Source organism: Marmota monax, unplaced genomic scaffold, assembly GCF_021218885.2.
Source record: "Marmota monax isolate L192 unplaced genomic scaffold, Marmota_monax_Labrador192_F-V1.1 WCK01_AAM20220418_F8-fsc00096, whole genome shotgun sequence".
Taxonomy (NCBI): domain Eukaryota; kingdom Metazoa; phylum Chordata; class Mammalia; order Rodentia; family Sciuridae; genus Marmota; species Marmota monax.
The window spans coordinates 634,051-655,357 of NW_026695236.1; the positions used below are offsets into that span (position 1 = coordinate 634,051).

Genomic DNA, 21,307 nt, shown 5'->3' on the forward strand with positions numbered 1-21,307 from the left:
AGACAACAATCCACATCTCATCAACACTTCTAAGTCTTCTGCAATTCAGTCCCAAAGGGTCTACTCACTATGCTGGGCCACCCCGCTGGGGAATCCTTTTTTAAATTGCATACCACCAAGGTTGTATAACTAGTGAATCAACAGCTCATCTCAGGAAGGAACCTTTAAACACATGGCCCTTTCATAGACTTTCAGATACAGCCCATAGAAGATTATGAATCTGGAAATCAATCTATTGTCTTTCATTAACATTACTTATTAGAATTTTTGGCCCTTGTTAGCTGCATTTTTGGAAGCATTCTAATGCTATAATAGCATTTGTTGATACTAACTTTTATTGGTTCATTAATTCAATCTTTCACTCCATTTGTATCATGTATTATCTTCTAAGCATTGCATTTTAGGTAATGAAAATATTGTAATAAATATGACAAATATGACCCTTCTGATCTTGGAATTTAGAGTCTAGTAGTAATAAGTAAATACCAATTTGATCAGAGTTTGCTGAAGATTAGGAGATGCTATAGTATGCTTGGAGTGTGGAGTAAGAGGAACTACCCTGGTATATGGAAGCAGGGATGCCTTCAATGAAAAGGCTTTGAGCTTAGATGTGATGAATGACTAGGACTTACCGAAATAATAATCTGTCAGATACCAGGATCTACCCAAATAGGTCATACTTGAGAGAAATCTAGCAGCTTTAGCTGCTTTCTGTTCTTTAGAAAGCTAATTTATGAATCATTTCATCCTCTGCCACAGTTTTGATCAAAAATGTAAATTAAACACTTAGTTTGCAATGCTGATGATTCTTGAAAGTTTTATACTAAATGATAGAAGATACAAAGAACAACACTTTTAATTCTATTTTCTTTAACTGTCTGGAATACACAAATCCATAAAAACCTAAAGAGTTAAGAGAATTCCAGGTAGTGGGAAGTGGGAATGAATGGGGAGTTAATGTTAATAGGCATTGAATTTCTTTTAACGGACTGAAAAATAAACTCAAAGCACATCGTGGTGGTTTTGCAACATTTTATTAAAATAAAATTTAGTAAACAAATTTATGAATTCAATGTGGTTGTCACAATTTATGATGATAAAATGATTATACTTCCTTAAGTTAAAAAGGACCCACAGACATCATGTGTAGACTTGTAACATGACATGAGAGAGTCCCAAGAACATTTTCTTTAGACATGGATATTTTCCAATAAATTCTCATTTTCTTTCTTTTTTATTTTCTTCCTTTTTAATTTTTTTTTCTTTTTTCAGTATCGTGGAACCCCAAACCTCACCCCTGCTAGGCAAGTGCTCTACTACTGGTCTACATCCTTCCCCACTCCCCCCTTTTTAAATCACTTTAAAATGCCCACTCTGGCCTCAAAGCTTGTGGTCCTCCTGTCTCAGCTTCCTGTGTAGCTATGATTAAAGGCATGTGACACCATGCCCAGGAAAACCTCAATTTTATGGAGAACCAAAGAAAATAAAAGGAGTCACAGGGGATTTGAAGGAGGAAGGAAAGAAACTGTATATGAGGAAACCTTGGTCAACATCATAGAAGCTCATTTTTGCATTCTCATAATCAAGAAACACCCCAACCCGATCCTCAGGCCTTTGTACACAATGAGTTAAGGGTGGGGAGTTGGTGGAGAGACTACAGTGGTTGTTCTTCTTTAAGGAAAATAGGAGAAATGCTTTCTCACAATCAAAACTGTCGCTTGTTATAAAATCATTACAGACACCCAGAATCCAGTTGGAGGTGTTCCCCACATCCACCTCCCAATAGTGTACCAGAGGTAAAGTCCTCAACACCCCATATAACAGAATTCTCCAGTGTTTGAGGATCTTCAATTGCACCATTATCTCCAAATATCCTATTTATAACTTCATCAGAAAGGATCATATAGTGATTGGCCCATCCTTGAATAGTCCCATTATTCACTGCACAGAAAAACAAAAATCAGATCAGTAAATGGCATTTGCATGTCTTGGACAAAGATTGCATACCTAATCAATCTCTTTATTTTCTCCTCTTCTAAGAAAAGGTAGAGAGAAGAGAGAATTCAGACTCACTCATGTGTATGGAGAATGGTTCCTATGTTCTCTTTAGCACTCAGAAATCATTAAATTATATGAAAAACAAAAAAGCCTGAATGTATCATGTACTGTGTGAAGGGGTGATTTAATATCTACTTTTGGATGGTTTATTTCAGGTCACAACCAAAACTCTTTTTTCTTTAGTAGAAATCTCTTCTTGAGTTGTTTTTAATACCATTAATAAACAGACATAACTTTGCTATGATTGTGCCTACTTCATTATCAAACATCAAATAATTTGATGGAAAGCAACATCTGCACCCTTTACTGAAAAGAATCTCTGACCTAAATTATCTGCTGAGACCATTCATTCAATCAAACTTGGATTTCATCCTTCTGATATCTAGACCTCTTCTCTAATGGGGCACTAAAATGGCTGGGTCATGTTCACAGATCACTCACTTTTTGGTTGTTCTGAAATCCATCTGATGGTATTAAAATTGTTATATTTATAGCAAATTTAGTCATTTTTTTGTTTATCAACACTTTTAGTTTTTAAATATTAATTATTATTTGCCCGTTACTTATCATAAATACACTTGGAATATAGAACATATTTTAAAGACACCAATATCATATTAAAATCTTTAAAATTAGAATAAACTGAAATAACATAAAATATTGGTTGCTTCTCTAAGAAGGAAGCATTTTATTGTTTAATAACCACAAAACACCAATAATAGCCTTCCCTTGTACTGTCTGTATCAGAACTGAAATATGTATATGAGCTGTAAGTTAACAAATGCGGTCTTGATCATTGTATTATGACTAGAAAGGGAAATAAGATATAAATGTTTATGTCAGAAAATTAAAAATGGGAAGCATCTTATTTCAGGAACCTATTAAAAAATTGAACATGACTGGCATTGGGCTCACTCTTACCTCTGAACTTGTTCATCATGTCAAGGATTCCAGTGATGTGCGATGAAGACAGCTCAGGGTTCACTGGCTGGGGCTTCTGCATCTGCACCAACTCAATCCTTGGAAGAATGACATGACTTACACTTTTAAACCAAAGGTTAACTAAAATATCATTACAAAGATACCATTTTTAACCCAAGATATGTTAGAAACCTCCCATTTTGGTGAATTGGCTATACATTTTATTCAACATTCTCGGGATTGTATGATACTTTTTTCTAAATTTAATGTACTAAAATCCAACCTCTTTATTCTTCTCAAACATTATCCAACTTAAATAATACTGAGTGTCATTCCCTTCCTCTATTCCTGAATCAACCTTGGGAAATGCAAAGATCCTGCATATCTTACAAAAAGCAGAATGTTCAACCTTTGGGACTTTGGTACTCAGAGATCACCAATGTAGTCATTGATTCCTTGAACCAGTGGCTTTGATTATCTCTGCCCATGGAGGGGATCTAATACAGCCTGGTATCACTGATCCTGAGGGTTCTCAGGCAGCCCTTCTCCTCTGAGTTCTGCCCACACCTGGAGTATGCCATGATGAAACAGGATCTGGTCATTGTTACTCACGGTAATGAAACCCCCTCCCTTTCCCATTCTGGGAAAATTACTCTTTACTATCTTGTAAGCCTTCTACCTCACTAGAATCCGATCATTTTTTGGGATATCATATAAAAATCATCTTAGTAAAGTTTATTGGGACTAGGCTGTAGAGAATAGAAAGAATGGGTAAACAAAGCCTAAAACATTAAATCATTCATAGGTATAATTGAATTCAGTCACATAAGGACATTTTGAAACCAAGGAACATATTACTTCAGAGCCTCTTTTTCAAACAAAATATTAAATATCCACAAAGGTGTTAATAACTGAAAGTATATAATTTCTCTTCTATAAGAAAAAAACAACTTTCTCATAAACCAGAGATGATTCTATAAAATTTACCTTTTAAATATGTCTCCTAAGTCCTAAAATAAAAAAATAAAGAGGTAATATTAATAATATGAACACTGTCCTTCTGCATCCTCTTTGGTACTTTGGTGTGTGTGTGTATGTGTGTGTGTGTTTGTATGTGTGTGTGTGTGTGTATGAATATTTTTTCTCATTTTTCTCTGAGAAATCATGTGGGGCTCTGTTAATACCAAAGCCCACACTAAACATGGAAGACAGCCTTGGGGTGCACTGAGAGGATAGGGCTTAGAAAAGGTCTGTGCAGGGATGCAACAGGACCTAGGTTCCTGTGTCACTCATCTCCCAGTCTTATTCCCAGAGAGATCTGACCCCCTCTGACAATTACAACTAAACAGTGAACTATTTGAAAAATAGTGAAGTCTGTACATCTTGTCTAGGAGAGGGGCAAAGCTTCATCTGCTTTTGTGCAGGAGAACAGAGGGTGATGATGGAGTTGGGAAACATAAACTGAATATTTCCTCAACAAAATTAACTTTCCTATGATTACTGAGTTTTGGGATAACTTCTCTTTGTGTATACTAGTCTCAATGATGCACAAATTTTGTCTCACTGACCTTCTCAAAGACTTATACTCTCTCAAGATTACCAGGATGTAATGAAAAAAAAAAATGATTGGACAATGGTGGTTATAAAGGAGCTCCTGTCACTCAGCTGAACACAGTGGGCTTTGCAGGCAACATTGCCCAGACAAGGATTCCTGTCTCTCAGAATGAACCCTCCCTGGTCACCTGGAGCAACTCCATGTCAGGCCTGTGGCACATCTCAGTCAGGTCCCTGTACATTTCTTTCAGCCTTTCCCTCTGTTGAGCCATTCTGATTTCACTGTCTCTGAGTTGCTGCACAATCTCCTGTGCTTCTCTTTCTATTGTTTCCAGTTGAAATCGTTCCTCCTCCAGGAGCAATTGATGCATCATTTGATACCGAATTTGAATCATGTTCTTCCTTAAGGCCACATAGTACTGAAGAGATATTTATTTTAAAAGATTACTTTCAAAAGAAAATGTAAAACTTCGAATATTATTATCTTAGCATCAAGCAAGTACTTCATATACTTTTCATCTCACACCTGAAAATGCTCCTAAATATTTACTAATACTATTGACTGTACTTTCTATCTTTCTTACCTCTCTCCTGTTTAAATCAAGATCTCTAAGTAGTCCCAGGCTATCTCCCTATGATGCCACTTCAGTGTTCTTATTGAATTATTTTCTCTTTACCTCAATCTTCTTTGTCTGATTCTTCTACATATTTTAAAACATTTATATACACACTGTATTGTGAATTTAAAAAATACTTCACTTTGCCCATAAGTGAAAATCTATTTCACTCCTCTCCTCCAGAATTAAGTCAATTCAGTAATGTGTTATCCTCAGTGTCTGAGAAGATTTACCCAAACCACCAAAGTTGGACGAGGAATACCAGTTATGCCTCATTCACCCCATATACTAGTATTCATCAAATTAGCTTGTGTTGGCCAGTACATTTGTAATATTACCAGATATCACTGCATTGTCTGAGAAGAAAACAGTATCCTTCAATGTTATCTCAAATTTAGCTGATAGCTTCATTTTTATCTGCACAAAAATAAAGAAAACTTTTTTATACTTACCACAAATGATTGAGATTTGCTAATTTCTTCATTTAGATTATCTTGCATCTCCTGAGTCATTTGCCATAAATGATCCATTTCCTTTACATTTTTTTCCTGAAAAATAACCATAGGCGTTAGTGATAGGAAAGACAATCTTATAGGTTTCATCTTTTGTGTACTGGAATCAAGCAGTGTTTGGGAGAGCAGTCATTTTGAGTTTAAAAAGTCAGGTTTTTACAAATTAGTCTAAATTGATTTTAGTACTTGAGATATTAAAAGCAAAAAAAAAAGTTTTTGAAAAGAGTCTATAGATAATACATTCCATTTTTTGATAAAGCAGTTTTTACATGGCCTCACCATTAAAGGGTCCAGCCTTCAGTGAAAGAAGCCCATATTTCTTGCACAATATATTTACTTGTCTATTTATTTTTCTGTACTGGAGATTGAACCCAAAGTTTCATATATGGTAGGCAAGAATTTACCTCTGAGCTATACTCCAGCCCCTTAAAAAAAACAAAAGAAGAGCTTGGGGTTGTAGTTCACTGGTAGAGTGCCCACCATGCACGTAGAAGGCACTGGGTTCGATCCTCAGCACCACATAAAAATAAAATAAAAGTATTGTGTACATCTACAACTAAAAAACTATTAAAAAAGAAAAGGATAGTGTCTTGCTAAGTTGCCCAGGTTGGCCTCAAACATGGGATCCTCCTGCCTCAGTTTGCTGAATAGCTAGAATTAGTGGCATAGCCACCATACCCTGTTATTTGGACAATATTTCTAGAGGAAATTTCCTTCATGAGCATTTAACTTATTTATAATGATAGTGTCAAATTGATCAATATTTAAACAACACTTTTACATCTTGTGATGTACACTGAAACATCACCACCTCTACCATCTGCATTTTCATCTGCCTCGTTATCATGAGTCTTCATGTTTCTCTCTGATCTGGACCCCACTCTGTGGAGGATACTTCATGGCCATCACTCACCCTATTCTCCTCCTCCGTGCATGACACTGGGCTGTAGCTATGAACTGTGTGTTTGGGTAATTCAGAGCAGGGTGCAGAGAGCAGGCTCTTGTCCACCTTGCAGAAGAGCCCCTTTGTCTCCCCGTTTCTCCTGCAGAGCTGCTCCCCAGAGCTGCTTACAGAGCGAGGTCTGGCCTGTCTGGTGAGAGAGGCCAGCTTCTTGAGGGCAGTGTTGGTCCTGTAGTCTGTCTTCTCTGCTATTTTTCTGCACTCAGGGCAGCACCTGGGTGTTTGGGCTTCCTCCCAGCAGAGGTAGAGGCAGGGTTGGCAAAAGGTGTGTCCACAGTCTATGGTGACAGGTTCTAAGAAGTAATTCATGCAAATGGAGCATGTGAGTGCACTTTGGAAGTCTTGCAAGGCATGAGAATCCATGTTTCTGTAACCAAAAATATAGATGGTGGAGCGAGAGGAAAGTGGGAGACAAGAGAGTGTTATCCTTCTGTCTTGATGAGAAAATTACAACTATAAAAGGGCTTTGGTCACTGCTTTTTTAGTTGAGTCATGCAATATCTTTCTATTAACTTCCTGCAATAAAAAACCTAGATATAAAAAATATAGACAGGCTGAGTTTGTTCTATGACACAAATGACATAATAAGATGAGCACGATCTTGATTTTTAAAAAAGCTACTTTCTCATTAATTTGGGCAAGTTTAATATTGGGACAAAGAAAGTTTAGGATAATTTCAGACTTACTTACATTAGGTGTTTGCTCTGGGTACCCATCTAAAATCTCTCTCTCTCTCTCTCTCTCTCTCTCTCTCTCTCTCTCTCTCTCTCTCTTCTCTCTCTCTCTGATTCAATGACTATAATATAAAGACAGTTAGTCTTCATGACATATGTCTATGCTCTCCACCTCTCAACCCATAGATGTACTTTTCTAAAGACAATTAAAATTAAGTTTAATTCATTTGAAGATTGCTTGACTTAATCACTGTTGATCAACTTACAATTCCTAAAACTACAAATGGGCGAATTTATGGTTCTAGCCACAATAAAACAATATCTTTCAAAAAATAAAATGAAAGTGGGGTGAATCGATGAGGACCTCTTATTCCAGCTATTTTGGAGGCTGAGGCAGGAGGATTAAAATTGTGAGGCCAACCTCACCAATTTATTAACATACTGTCTCAGAATAAAAAAAAATGAATAAAAAATAAAGGGTTGCAGATGTAAATCAGTTGTACAGCAACTCTGTGATCAATCCTTATTACCAATAAGAAATAAATTAAGTTTTAAATTTAAAAATAAGATATAATATTGGGGATGTAATCAGTGGTAGAAAAATTTCCCAGAATTTGTGATGTCCTAAGTTTTAGCCCAAGGACTAATTAGGAAATAGAAATAATAATAATAAAATAATTTTTTTTCTATTACTTCTCATTAAAGAAAATAATATTTCCCAGAATCAGTTATGACCATCAGAGTGCCTCCATATTTTCAGATGATGGGTGTGCGTGCTACAGTAATAATAAGTAATTATTAATCCATTGTTATTTACAATAAAATCAACAAGAAAGCCCAGTGCAGTGGCATATGCCAACTATTCCAGCTATTGGGGAGACTAGGACAAAAGGAAACTAAGTCCAAGGCCAGCCTTCGAACCTTAGTGAGACTATTTCAAAATGGGTTGTTATACAGTGGTAGATTAGCCCTGAGTTCAATCCCCAGCACAAAAAAAAAAAAAAAAAATGGTGATAGCACAAATTAACAATGGTAATCATGTTTTTTTTTTCCTCTCCAGAGACTACCCTTCAGTTTAGAGATGCAATTGATGAGGTATAATCAATTTATCTTAATTTTTAGTATTTTTCTCTAGTGATCAAACTTCCTACTTGAAAAACCTCTACAAGTTTGTTGCATTTACTGGGATACTTTTCAAATCTAGTTTGCAAACTGAAGGTTTTAAAGGGACAGAAAATAGGACTTTCACATCAAATGTTTTACAGTCAAATCTATACATTAAATTTCTAAGCATAGTGGCACACACCTTTAATCCTATTGGCTCTGGAGCCTGAGGCCAGAGGATCAGGAGTCAAAGCCTGCCTCAACAAAAGTAAGGCACTAAGCAACTCAATAGTACACTGTCTCTAAATAAAATACAAAATAGTTCTAGGGATGTGGCTCAATGGTTGAGTGTTCTAAATTCAATCCCTGGTACCCACTTTAAAAAAAATTCTGAATTGATGTGCATAAACACTATTACACACATAAAATATACTGAATATTTGAAGCATTATATGAGTTCCAAAATGGTTAAAACTGCAGAAATATTTCATTTAAATCCTGCAAAATCTAATAAAACACAAGGTAATAGAATGAAAATTACTCAGATCACTTAGCAGAAACGAATATTTTACATATAGTCTAGTTACATATATTTTAAACAGGAAAAAAAAGTAGGTTTTTTACTTGGACCAAACCCAAGTAGGTTTTCAAGTAAATTCAAACAATTTTTAAGAATGAAAGATAGCTTGAAAGCCTTTATTGTAAATTTCCAACTCACCAGAGTCAGTTCTAGGAGACCTCAGGTCTGGAAGTGTGGAAAATTTGTTAGTATTACGGTGTACAGTAACTCTCATGTCTCCTCAGCTCAACAGCTGAAAATTCGGTCTGCACCTTAGAGGTACCTTAGTGGTAAAGGCAATTTCAAGAAAATTGCTCTCCTTAAATACCTGGGACTCACCTAAAACCACACCCACTGTCAGTTACTTCTTCTGCAAGTGGTGTAAAAGGATTATAAGATCACACTGACTATGTTTACAAAAGAGAGTAAATAACTTTGATGAGATTTTTGGATCAGACGTAAGAAAGTTCACATGACTTAGGTTTTGCAAAGAGATAATTTAACTGAAATAATTATTTCATTGTTAATTTTTTTTTCTAGAACAACAACCTCTCAATTAAAACAACAACAACAACAACATTGGTTTCTTCCTCTACTGAGGTTTAAATTTTATAATCTCTAATTTATTTTTATTTTTTGCTTTTATATTTTTCCTTTCTTTTTTTGTGCTTGAACCCAGGTGTTCTTTAACACTGAGCTACACCCGAATCCACTTTTATTTATTTTTTAATATTTTCATTTGATTTTTGAGGCAGGGCTTGCTAAGTTGCTTTGGGCCTTGCTAAATTGATGATATTGGCCTTGAATATGTAATCCTCCTGCCTCAGCCTCCCTGATCCCTAGGAATACAATTGTGTACCACCACACCTGGTTATTTTTCCAGTTTAGATTTTTTTCATTCCTCTCTCAAAATTTTTGCTGAGGAGTTTTTTGTTTTGGGTTTTAACTTTGGACAATATTCTAAGAATTGGGAGGAAAATTATAGTGAATAAAAATAGACACTCCTAGTTCTGCCAGAAAATAAAAACTGGTGAATAAACTGCATTGATGGTTCATGGTACTTGGGAGGTTGATAGAGGAGGAGTGAAAGTTTGGGGTTAGCCTGGGCAATTTAGTGAAACCCTGACTCAAAATGAAAGTCAGGAGATGTATCTCAGTGGTAAAGAATGCTTTCATAGCATGAACTAAAGCCTTGCATTCAGTTGCAGGGCCTAAAAGAGAAAAAAACTGACATGAACTGTCCCCTCCCAAAAAAACATTTTAAAATATATCTTGCAACTAGAAGTCTCAGGTGACCACTACCATGCCTTTCTTTTGTGACTCTACCTACTGAGCTGAAAAAGGAGCTACCTATAAAACATTATAGAAAAACTATCAGGAGGAATTTGAATACTTACAAGTTGAATTGGTTTTTAAAATATAAACAATGAGTTGGGCGTCCTCTCACACACACTCCATTCCCAGCTACTAGGGAGGCTGAGACATGAGGATCCACAATTTGAAGCCATCCTGGGCAACCTAGTGAGAAGCTGTCTCAAAATAATAATAAAAAGAGGCATCTGGAGGATAACTTAGAGGTAGAACACTTGCCTTGCATGTGCAAGGCTCTGAGTTTCATAGCCAGGGACAGAAAAAAAAAAAAAGTTTGGCATTGTGGTACTTGCATTTGCCCACAGCTATGGAAATGTAGCTTAGTGGTGGAGCACCTGGCTAGCATGCTGAAGGTCCTGGGTTTGATAGCAAAACCACTAAAAGTATTAAGGTATAAAATGTCCTCAAACCTATACTAAATTTTGGGAAATAATTTTCTACTCAACTTTTAACAAAGTTTAATTAACAAAAGGCAGACGTGGCAGAATTTAGCTTAGGACACTCTTTTGTTATAAACTGGATGGAGCTTGGCAGTGGGATAGATGTAAACTTTCAAGCTCATCCATCTGTGTTTCTTTGGAATCTTCCAAAAATCTGTTTTTTATAAAACCAAACTGACATAGGTAATTTCATAAAGAAAAAAAGCTGCTCTAAATCTGATGGATTAATTTTTTTTTTTTTTTTTAAATTGCAGATAGGGCAAGAATCAGAAATAAACACACACACATGCGCACACACACAAATGAAAAAGTAATAGAAATCAAGGTGTTAGAAGCATAATGAATGATTCTATTTCCAACAAAGCATCAGAACTATTCTTTAGTGTTTTTCTTCTTTTCAAGATTTTTTCTTGTTCTCAATTGTTTGATAATTTTTTTGTTTGTTTAGGGTATTGGGAACTGGTCCCAATGGTGCTGTGCCACTGGGCTACATCCCAGCCTGTTAAAGTTATTTATTTTGAGACCAGGTCTAATTAGGGTGTTTCGAATCCCAAAAAATTCATGAGTCTTGCTTCAGACATGCAATCCTCTGTCTCAGCCTATTGAATCAATGGAATTAAATTTGTGTAGCACTAAGCCCATCTCTAGTCCTCAGTCTTAAGTAATATCTTATTGCAGGTTTTCAGAGATGGCAAGTATTAATGAGAAGCTTAATGAAGTGCTTCCAGACTTGATTTTCTGAGTCAATCCCAAGATGTAGTTGCATTAACAAGTAGTCTTAAACTCTTTATTCTCTCCAAGCTTAATTTTTAAAAATTTTTCTTTTTCTTTGTTTCAAGGTTAATTTTTTTATTTTGAGTTTTTTTGAATTCCTTTTTATATTTAACTTTATTTTATTTATTTATATGTGGTGCTGAGGATCGAACCCAGTGCCTTGCACATGCGAGGCAAGTGCCTTACAGCTAAGCCATAACCCCAGCCTCAAGGTTAATTTTTTTAAAACTTAATTTCTTCATAATTTTAGCAATTCAGAAAGGTGTTATGTATATTAAATGAGCCAGGATTAATGCATTACCTGACATGTAGTAAGCATCCTATAAAGTTTTAGCTGTCATTAAGACAGCAAAAAATCCTAAAGATTTCAAAACCATTTATTTATAGATAAAAAAAAATGTTTCAAAATGTATAATCAGTTTATGTCAATGAGCTAGAGCAACAGTTCTTATTTGATGCTGGCAAGAAAGACCCCTAGAGATGGTCCTGTGAGTTATTTATGAAATGGAATCATCCTTTTATAATTCTGAATCTGAATTTCCCCACATGGAGAATTTGTGATGAAGTGAACTACTGTTGGCAGTGTGGCTGGGTTGCTCACTTACACCCTCTACAGAGGGGAAAATGACAATCAAATAACCAAAGGGTAAAGAAATATGACCTGCTCTGACAAAGAAGGTATGGTGCTCTGGCTCTGAGTGGGTTGCTGTTCTCAGGATTGGCAGAGTTGGTATTTGTAGAGACTCAATAGCTTTGACTGACAGTTGCTTAGGAAACTTTTTTCAGAGTATTCTACTTAACCAAGACCCACTAGTCCTTATTTTGTCAACATCCATGGATTACAGAGCATTAAGCACAACATTCTTTGAATTAAGCTATACTTAAAACATTGGTGTGTGTCAGGGCAGCTGTGCAGTAAAACTTTTTGTTTTTTCCTCCCTGATTTTTGGCTTATTATGGTGTTAATTACCCCTGGATTCAGTTGTCAGGACTAAAAATAAATAAACAAATATGTACATAAATGCTGTATTAGTTCAAAGAAGTGTATCACGCCTCAAATTACATGATTAAATTGATATCTACTGGAAATTGATAGTTTAATGTGCACTGCTTTCACTGTAATTGAAAATTTTTGTTGGTTAGTATGTATGGAAAATTTAGCCATTGTCCACCATGGTGAGTTTATTTAATAATAATACATTGTATGTCTACAAATACAGCAGTGGATGCCAAGTATTTTATTTATTTATTGGTACCAGGGAATGAACCCAGTAGTCTTAACTGCTGTTCCAATCCCCAGCCTTTTTATTTATTTATTTTTTTTTTTTAAAATTGAAACAGCTTCTTTCTGAATTATTTAGGGCCTCACTATGTTACTGAGGCTGTCTTCGAACTTGTGAACCTCTGGCCTCAGCCTCTTGTGCAGCTGGAATTACAGGCATGTGCCACCATGCCTGAAGGATGATAATAGTCTTATCATAAAATAATTAAATGAAGTTATGCATTAGTTAATTAGATAAACTTGGTGATTCCACAATGTGTATGTACTTCAAAGTATTATGTTGTACGTAAGCATATGCGATTGCATCTGTCAAATAAAAAATATAACATTAAATTTAAAATATTTCTGAAATAGATTCTGTAACACTGTGCTGCATTTAGTTAAAAAAAAATCGAATGTCTCACGATGTTGCTCAGGCTATCCTCTAATTTCTAGGCTCAGTTGCACCTGAACTAGAGGCACCCATCATGATGCCCACCTTATATGGCTCTTAAAAATATTAATGTTTAAGAATGACAGCCTCTGGTTTAATTCAGCTTCTAAACAATCTTGATTTCAGGGTCTCTGGTTCTAAGACTTACTGGGGGATATATATATATATATATATATATATATATATATATATATATATATATATATATTACATATATATATGTAATCAGGGTTTGAGGAGAAAATTGTCATGTAGCAATCCAATATTTTTCTCATTTATGTGGTGCAGTTGATACCAGTGAAGAATTCAAAGGAAAGTGAAAAGATCCTGAATTTTTCCTCTCTTGGGTATCAGCTTTCAAATCCATCTTGGAAGGAACTTTTGTACATTTTCTCAGGGAAAGGTGGTCCTTATATCTATAGGCAGAATTAAAAGTTAGCTTTACAAGTTTGAAAACTCTAAGTGAGCCATACATTTTTTTCAGCCAAACAATGCAAACACATATTTAGATTTTACTTTGCAATTACAGAAGAACCAGAAACTAATTACCAGAATTTTTTTTTAATACGGAAAAACAGAATAATAAAATTAAATCACTTTAATCTTAAAATCCCTACAGAAACTTTATAAATACTTTGGGAAAATATACAGTAGCCTCTTATTTTTTTTTTATTTTCTTCTTCCCCCCCCCCAACCCTGGGGTGTTTTACCAATGAGCTACCTCCCCAACTTTTTATTATTTTAAAGATCAATTTAATCTTTTAATTTTATTATTATTGTTATTATTGTTATTTGGTAATGGGAATTAAATACAGGGGTGATTTAGAACAGAGCTATATCACCTACTTTTTGTGTCTCTGTTTGTTCAATTCTAAGACAGGATCTATCTAAATTTCTTTGGTGCTCACTAAATTACAAAGGCTAGCCTCAAACTTGTAGTTCTCCAGCCTCAGGCTCCTCAGTGGCTGTGATTACTGGCATGTGCCACATCTCCTGCTCAGATTTTCTTAATAAATACAAATTTTCATACTTTACAGAGGAGTGCATGCACCTAGAAAATTTGATTTATAATTGGAAATAAAACCTTTGTGCTTAAGAATTATAGGCCCCCAGAGTGCACCTGTGTTTTTAATTCCAAGATCATTTTTAGAAAGCACAGTTGTGAAAAAATACCAGGCAATAAATTGTATATATACATATGTTTATGTTAGAAGACTAAAAGATCAGGTACACATTCCCATTCCTTATAAAATGCTTGCACTCCCACAGCCAAATCTTGGTGTGAAGTATGCCTGGAAATGGAGGCACCCAGATTTAAAGTTCATGTTTGGTAAAGTGGGAATGTGATTTATTTCATTTTAAACACTATTTCTCAAAATCACTAAGTAGAGAAATGATTTCACATTTTTCCATTGTTCTTTACTTTTTGTAATAATAAGCAAATTACAGTTCTCACAGTGGTGCACATCTCTAATTCTACCACTTGGGAGACTAAGGTAGGAGAGTGTGAAGTTCAAGGGCAGCCTGAGCAACTTAGACTATATCTGAAAACAAAAATAAATAATTATGATGTAAATTATAAATTAAATTGCTCCACAATGTTCCCTGAGTTAGAAATAATCCTGGTCCTTCTCCCAAGTACTCTTAAGATGGGTCAGACACTGCCAAACTGAGTTCCTGCCCTTTCTGGAGGCCTTGGGAAGCATGATCTGTAATGTAAGGGCTAGAGAAATGTCCAGTGTAGAGAGGGATCAAAGATATTCTTGGGTTAAATTTTTAAAGAATCAATAACTGCATCACTTTTCTACAGGACAGGACAGAATTAAAGTAAAATATGTCCAAATTTTCTTAAATGCTTGCTGAAAGCATAAGTTGGTGACATTTCTGTTCTATCATTTCATAAACAAAAAATAAAATTATTTCAAAAAATTACATTTAAAGTTTACATTTGAAGGTGCAATTGTTGTAAAATCAGTGGCTGTTGGTTAGAGGAAGTTTAAACAAGATAGTTTAAACTTAATCAAGATGTTAAATCAAACTCTATTTTGGACAATCCTAATGGACAAGCTATCAAGCACCTAGTATAAGAGCAAAAAAAAAAAATGCAATTTCTTGGAGGAATTGGGAGTTGTTTTAGGAAAATAGAAAAAAAATTCAAGGGCACAACTCATTCTTCTCTGCAACTCAGAGTGCCTTTGTGACTGGCTGGAATATTTCTGAAGTCTGCCAATATTAGAGGGGGGCCTGGTCACTTCATAGTCTTCATATTATACTTCTGCAGGAAGTATTGGTGAGCCCATAGACATATTTATTCAGTGAGTATACAGAAGAGCAGTTTCAGGTACTTTCCTATATCAAAGCAAGCCAATATGTGAATTTTAATTATCAGCAAAATGAACTTGTTTTCTGTGAAGTGATGTAATTTCCTTTCTTAGAAATGATTAGACTGCTATTTTCTTAACTTTGTACATGCCTTGGAATGTAATTTGATGATTAATTTGATAATTAATTTATTTCAGTGATTTATGTATTTCATTGTTTTCCTTTATATTAAAGAAACCAACTGAAATACTCACTAAAATGTAGAATATTTCCTTTTTCTCCCATCCCTAACAGAATTTCTTCTTTTTTTTTCTTTTTTTTTTTTTGTATTCTTGATGATTGCCATTCTTGTTGGAATGAGGCTCACAGTGTAATTATTATTTTTTTTTGTGTGTGTGTGTGTGTATGTGTGTATGTGTGAAGGGTGGAAGAGTACTAGAGATTAAGCCAAGAAGTGTTTTACCACTTAGCCATATCCCCAGATCTTTTTAATTTTTATTTTGAGACAGGGACTCAACAAGTTGCTAAGTTGCTGAAGCTGGTTTTGAATTTGTAATCCTCTTGCATCAGATTCTCCAGTCTGGGATTACAGGTATAATATACACTGTATACACTGGGAATATTTTTATATAATTGTCAGCCACTTGTACTTCTTTTGAGAACTGTCTTTTATTTCATATGCCTATTTTTCAATTGGGTTATTTGTTTTTATAGTGCTTAGTTTTTTGTGTTCTTTCTGTTCTGGGAGATATTAATCTCTCAGAAGTGATGTTGACAAAATTTTCTCCTGCTCAGTAGTTTCTTTTCAGTCTGTTGTTTCCTTGTTGTGCAGAAAGGTTTTAATTTGATGTCATTTCATGTATTAATACTTACTTTCTGAGCTATGGGGGTCCTGTTCAGGAAGTCTGGCAAAACACATTCTGGCAAAAAGCATTGTTTTGTTTTGTTTTTTCTTTTTTTTTTTTTTTCTAGCATCAACTAAGATAAATACATGTTTTTCTCATGTGAAAAGCATTTGTAACTAGTTTTAAGGATTTGTTAGGTGTACCTATTAGTTTTATTTTTGTGTACATTTTTTGTTATAGGAATATAGACAATAAATATAGGAGGGCATCAAAACAGATTAATATACTTTTTCAGGGTATTTTGGCTGAAATCTGATCCAGATTTGCAATGTTAATTTTAATCATTATCCCTCAGGCATTTAGAAATTGTTTTGTGGTAGTGTATCCTGGTTGACATAATAATAATAATAATAATAATAATAATAATAATAATAATAATAACAATAATAAGAAAAGGCACAGTGGCCCGCGGTGGGACAGAGCTTCCAATCACTCCTGCAAGGTAGGCGGGCCTGCGACCCACCGGCAGAAGAGGAGCAGCGGCCTGCTGAGAGACAGAGCCGCCCCCTCCCCCTGCACCGGCAAGGTAGAGGGAACTGTGACCACGCACAGAGCAGGCCCAGCGGCCTGCTGAGGGGCAGAGCCGCCCCCCACCCCCGCGCCTGCCAGGTACGGGAACTGTGACCACGGACAGAAAAGGCCCAGTGGCCCGCGGCGGGACAGAGCTTCCAATCACTCCTGCAAGGTAGGCGGGCCTGCGACCCACCGGCAGAAGAGGAGCAGCGACCTGCTGAGAGGCAGAGCCGCCCCCTCCCCCTGCGCCGGCAAGGTAGAGGGAACTGTGACCACCCACAGAACAGACCCAGCGGCCTGCTGAGGGGCAGAGCCGCCCCCCACCCCCCGCGCCTGTCAGGTAGGCGGAACTGTGACCACTGACAGAAAAGGCCCAGTGGCCCGCGGAGTGGCAGAGCTTCCAATCACTCCTGCAAGGTAGGCGGGCCTGCGACCCACCGGCAGAAGAGGAGCAGCGGCCTGCTGAGAGGCAGAGCCGCCCCCTCCCCCCCGCGCCTGCAAGGTAGACGGAACTGTGACCACCATCAGAACAGGCCAGACCTGCAACCGAGAGACAGAACAGGCCCAGTGGCCTGAGGAAGGGTACAGCCGCCCCCCCCCCCCCGCGCCTGCAAGGTAGGCGGACCTGCGACCCACTGGCAGTACAGCCCCAGAGGCCTGCATGTGGTGAGCCGCTTCTGCCGTTTCTGCAGATTATGGTCGCCATTACAAGATGGCGCTGGCTCCGCTGTGGTCTGTGACAAACAACTCCTTATCTGGGAGAGTTGGCACATGATTTTTCACCACCCTGTGAGAAAGCTCCACGCGGCAGCTTTGCATTGGGGCTTGGGATGCTTTATTAAGGCTGGGAGGGGCATCAGAGAGAGAAGAAGAAGAAATATCAAGGGCCTGAATAAACTGCTGAAAGAAGATTCCTGAGTTGCGTCTTCCTTGCGGGCAAGGGGTCGCGACAAGTGGTGCCGAAACCCGGGAACCAGAACTTTCAGCAGTCAGGGGTGGTGCACCGGTTAGTCCCAGGTAAGTGGGATCCGCGACTAAAGCGGGGTTAGTCCCAATAAGTGGGATCCGCTATCAAAGCGGGGTTAGTCCCAGGTAAGTGGGATCCGCGACCAAAGCGGGACAGCTCCTCTGTAATGAAAGAGAGAGCCTTACATTTTATTGCAGCTGCACTGTGTACTTTCGCTTTCTTTTTTTTGTGCTTCCTTTGTTGTTGTGTCATGGGTGCCGCATCTTCAAGTCCGCTTCTCCTGGCCCTAGATGGCCTGTTACGTTCCAAGGGACTGGAAGTGAAACATAGTACTTTACAGAGATTTTTACAGAAGATAGATATCGCTGCACCGTGGTTTGCATTTTCGGGCAGCCTTACTCTGCCTAGTTGGGATAAATTAGGCAAAGATCTTGACTTTGCTTCTGAGCAGGGCATATTAGAGGGTGGGGTGATACCCCTTTGGAAAATGGTCCGTAGTTGCCTTACAGATGATAGATGTCAGGAAGCACTTACTAAAGGACAGGAGGTTTTAGAGCGATTGCATGAGGAAAAATCGGAGATGGCAGAAAGTGAAGTGACTCGGGAGGATGGGAGTGTGCGGAGCATGAGACGGGGGAGGAAACGGTTGTATCCAGATCTCAGTACGCTGCGTACACCCCCATGCGAAAGTGGGTCAGAGGAGGAGGAGGATGAGGAGGAAGAGCTCGAGAGGCTGTCTCGTCAGCTAGGGAGTTTAGCTGTAGGAGAAGGGAACACAGATAAGCAAGGGCTCAAGAAAAGTGATCCCCCGGATCCACCGCCGGATGGCGGGGGCGTTTCGGGAAGAGCTTTCCATGCCCAAACATGGAGGGCTGTTCACGCTGAGATGGGTCTTGCTTATCCAGTTTTTCAGGATGACAACAGGGGAAGAGTCCATGAACCCTTAGATTTTAAAATTGTGAAGACCCTGGCGGAGTCTGTACGCACTTATGGGGTGGATGCCGCCTTCACGCTGACTCAGGTGGAAAATCTGTCTAGATACTGTATGACTCCCTCTGATTGGGCTAGCCTTGTTCGGGCTTGCGTTTCCCCGGGTAAATATTTGGACTGGAGAGCATTCGTGCTAGAGGGCGCAATAGAGCAGGCCGCCCAAAACCATGCAGCGGGACACCCCCATTGGGACAAGGATATGCTCTTGGGACAGGGTAGATTTGCAAATCAACAAACAGGATTTCCTCTTGAGGCATATGATCAAATTAACAATATTTGTATTCGGGCATGGAAGTCGCTTCCAAATAGAGGAGAGGTGTCTGGCAATTTGACCAAGATTCTACAAGGCCCTACAGAACCTTTTTCAGATTTTGTAGCAAGGATGGTGGATGCTGCTGGAAAGATTTTTGGGGATCCTGATAGAGCCATGCCCCTTATCAAGCAATTGGTCTTTGAACAATGCACCAAGGAATGTAAAGCGGCAATCACTCCTTATAAAAATAAGGGCATAGAAGCATGGATGAAAGTGTGTAGAGAGATTGGAGGACCTTTAACTAATGCAGGTCTTGCAGCTGCTGTCCTTCGGGTGGCAAAAAGGGGCAATCCTGGTGCTGGAACATGCTTCCATTGTGGTCAGCCCGGTCATTTCAGACGTGAATGTCCTAAAAAAGATAATTTTACTGGACCCCCTCACGGTGGCCCTTCCAATGGCTTTCGTCAACCAGGGCTGTGTCCAAAATGTAAAAAAGGGAAGCATTGGGCAAAAGAGTGTAGATCAATGAGGGACATCCATGGACAGCCTATTTCAGCTGGGCCAAAAAACGGCCGAAGGGGCCCCCGACCCCAGGGCCCACAAATATATGGGGCAATGGAGAATGTCACACCCAAACCCGAGACATGGCCATCTCTACGCCATCCCATGAGACGCGGAGAGCCACTACAGGTGCCGCAGGATTGGACCTCTGTTCCACCTCCAGACTCGTATTAACACCTAAGATGGGAGTCCAATTGGTGGAAACTGAGTTCAAAGGGCCTTTACCGCCTGGCACTGTAGGTTTGCTAATTGGACGTGCATCTTCTACTTTGCAAGGTCTTTATGTCTTTCCTGGAGTTATTAGCCCTGATACTGTAGGGACAATAAAAGTTATGGTGGAAGCTCCAAGGGGCATTGTATCTATTTCCCCAGGAGATCGGATTGCCCAATTGTTACTTCTACCCAGCCTGCATACCCGCTTTTCTGCTGATTCCTTTTCAAGGACAAGTGATGAGATTGGAGTTACTGGAGGGAATTCTGTTTATTTGTCCTTAGATATGAATGACCGTCCTACTTTAAACTTAACGATAGAAGGCAAATCAATTTTGGGATTGCTCGATACTGGAGCAGATCGTAGTATAATTGCACAAAAGGACTGGTCAAAGGGGTGGCCGGTGCAGCTCTCAGATCAATCACTGAGAGGTTTGGGATATGCCCAAGCCCCTCAAATCAGCTGTAGACATCTATCTTGGAAGGACCCAGAAGGACACAATGGCACTTTTCAGCCTTATGTACTTGATTTACCTATCTCTTTATGGGGTCGTGATCTGATGAAAGACATGGGGTTCACTCTTAGTAATGACTATTCCCCGGCGTCTCAACAGATTATGCAAAATATGGGGTATAGGCCAGGTCTAGGACTAGGAAAACATCTACAGGGGCGTAGGCATCCTGTGCAAGGTCATCAAAAGCTTAACAGATTTGGTCTGGGTTTTTCCTAGGGGCCACTGGGGCTCAAATACCCATAACATGGCTCACCGAGGAGCCTGTTTGGGTGCCTCAGTGGCCTCTTCCCTCGGTTAAATTGGCAGCAGCCCATAATTTAATCAAAGAACAACTGGACTTGGGTCACATCCAAACTTCCACTTCTCCATGGAATACTCCCATATTTGTTATTAGGAAAAAATCAGGAAAGTGGCGCCTACTGCATGATTTATGAGCAGTTAATGCTCAAATGCAACTTATGGGGCCCATTCAAAGAGGGCTGCCTCTGCTCTCCTCTATTCCTCAGGGCTGGCATATTATTGCTATTGACATTAAAGACTGTTTCTTTTCCATTCCTTTGCATCCTAAAGACTCACAACGTTTTGCTTTCACCCTTCCCTCGTGTAACCACGAGGAGCCAGATCTTAGGTTTGAGTGGGTAGTGTTGCCGCAGGGAATGGCTAATAGTCCCACTATGTGCCAGATGTATGTGGGGAAGGCACTCGCACCTCTCAGACATAAGTATTCCTCCATCAAGATCATTCATTATATGGATGATGTGTTATTGGCCGACTTGGTGCTTTTGGGTTGTGTTGACCAACGTGCACATTT

At 38.4% G+C, this 21,307-nt stretch overlaps 1 protein-coding gene and 1 pseudogene across 1 annotated transcript; both read right to left on the minus strand.

Moving 5' to 3' along the window:
• Window positions 1-1,464: 1,464 nt before the first annotated feature.
• Window positions 1,465-3,581, minus strand: LOC124089366 (putative tripartite motif-containing protein 64B; annotated as a pseudogene).
• Window positions 3,582-3,704: 123 nt separating this feature from the next.
• LOC124089367 (tripartite motif-containing protein 64-like) lies at window positions 3,705-6,986 on the minus strand. Its single transcript, XM_046439369.1, has 4 exons — window positions 6,576-6,986; window positions 5,603-5,698; window positions 4,722-4,952; window positions 3,705-3,728 (listed from the first exon to the last, which is right to left on the minus strand). Exons 1-4 carry the CDS (start codon window positions 6,984-6,986, stop codon window positions 3,705-3,707), a joined length of 762 nt encoding a protein of 253 aa, XP_046295325.1.
• Window positions 6,987-21,307: the final 14,321 nt, after the last annotated feature.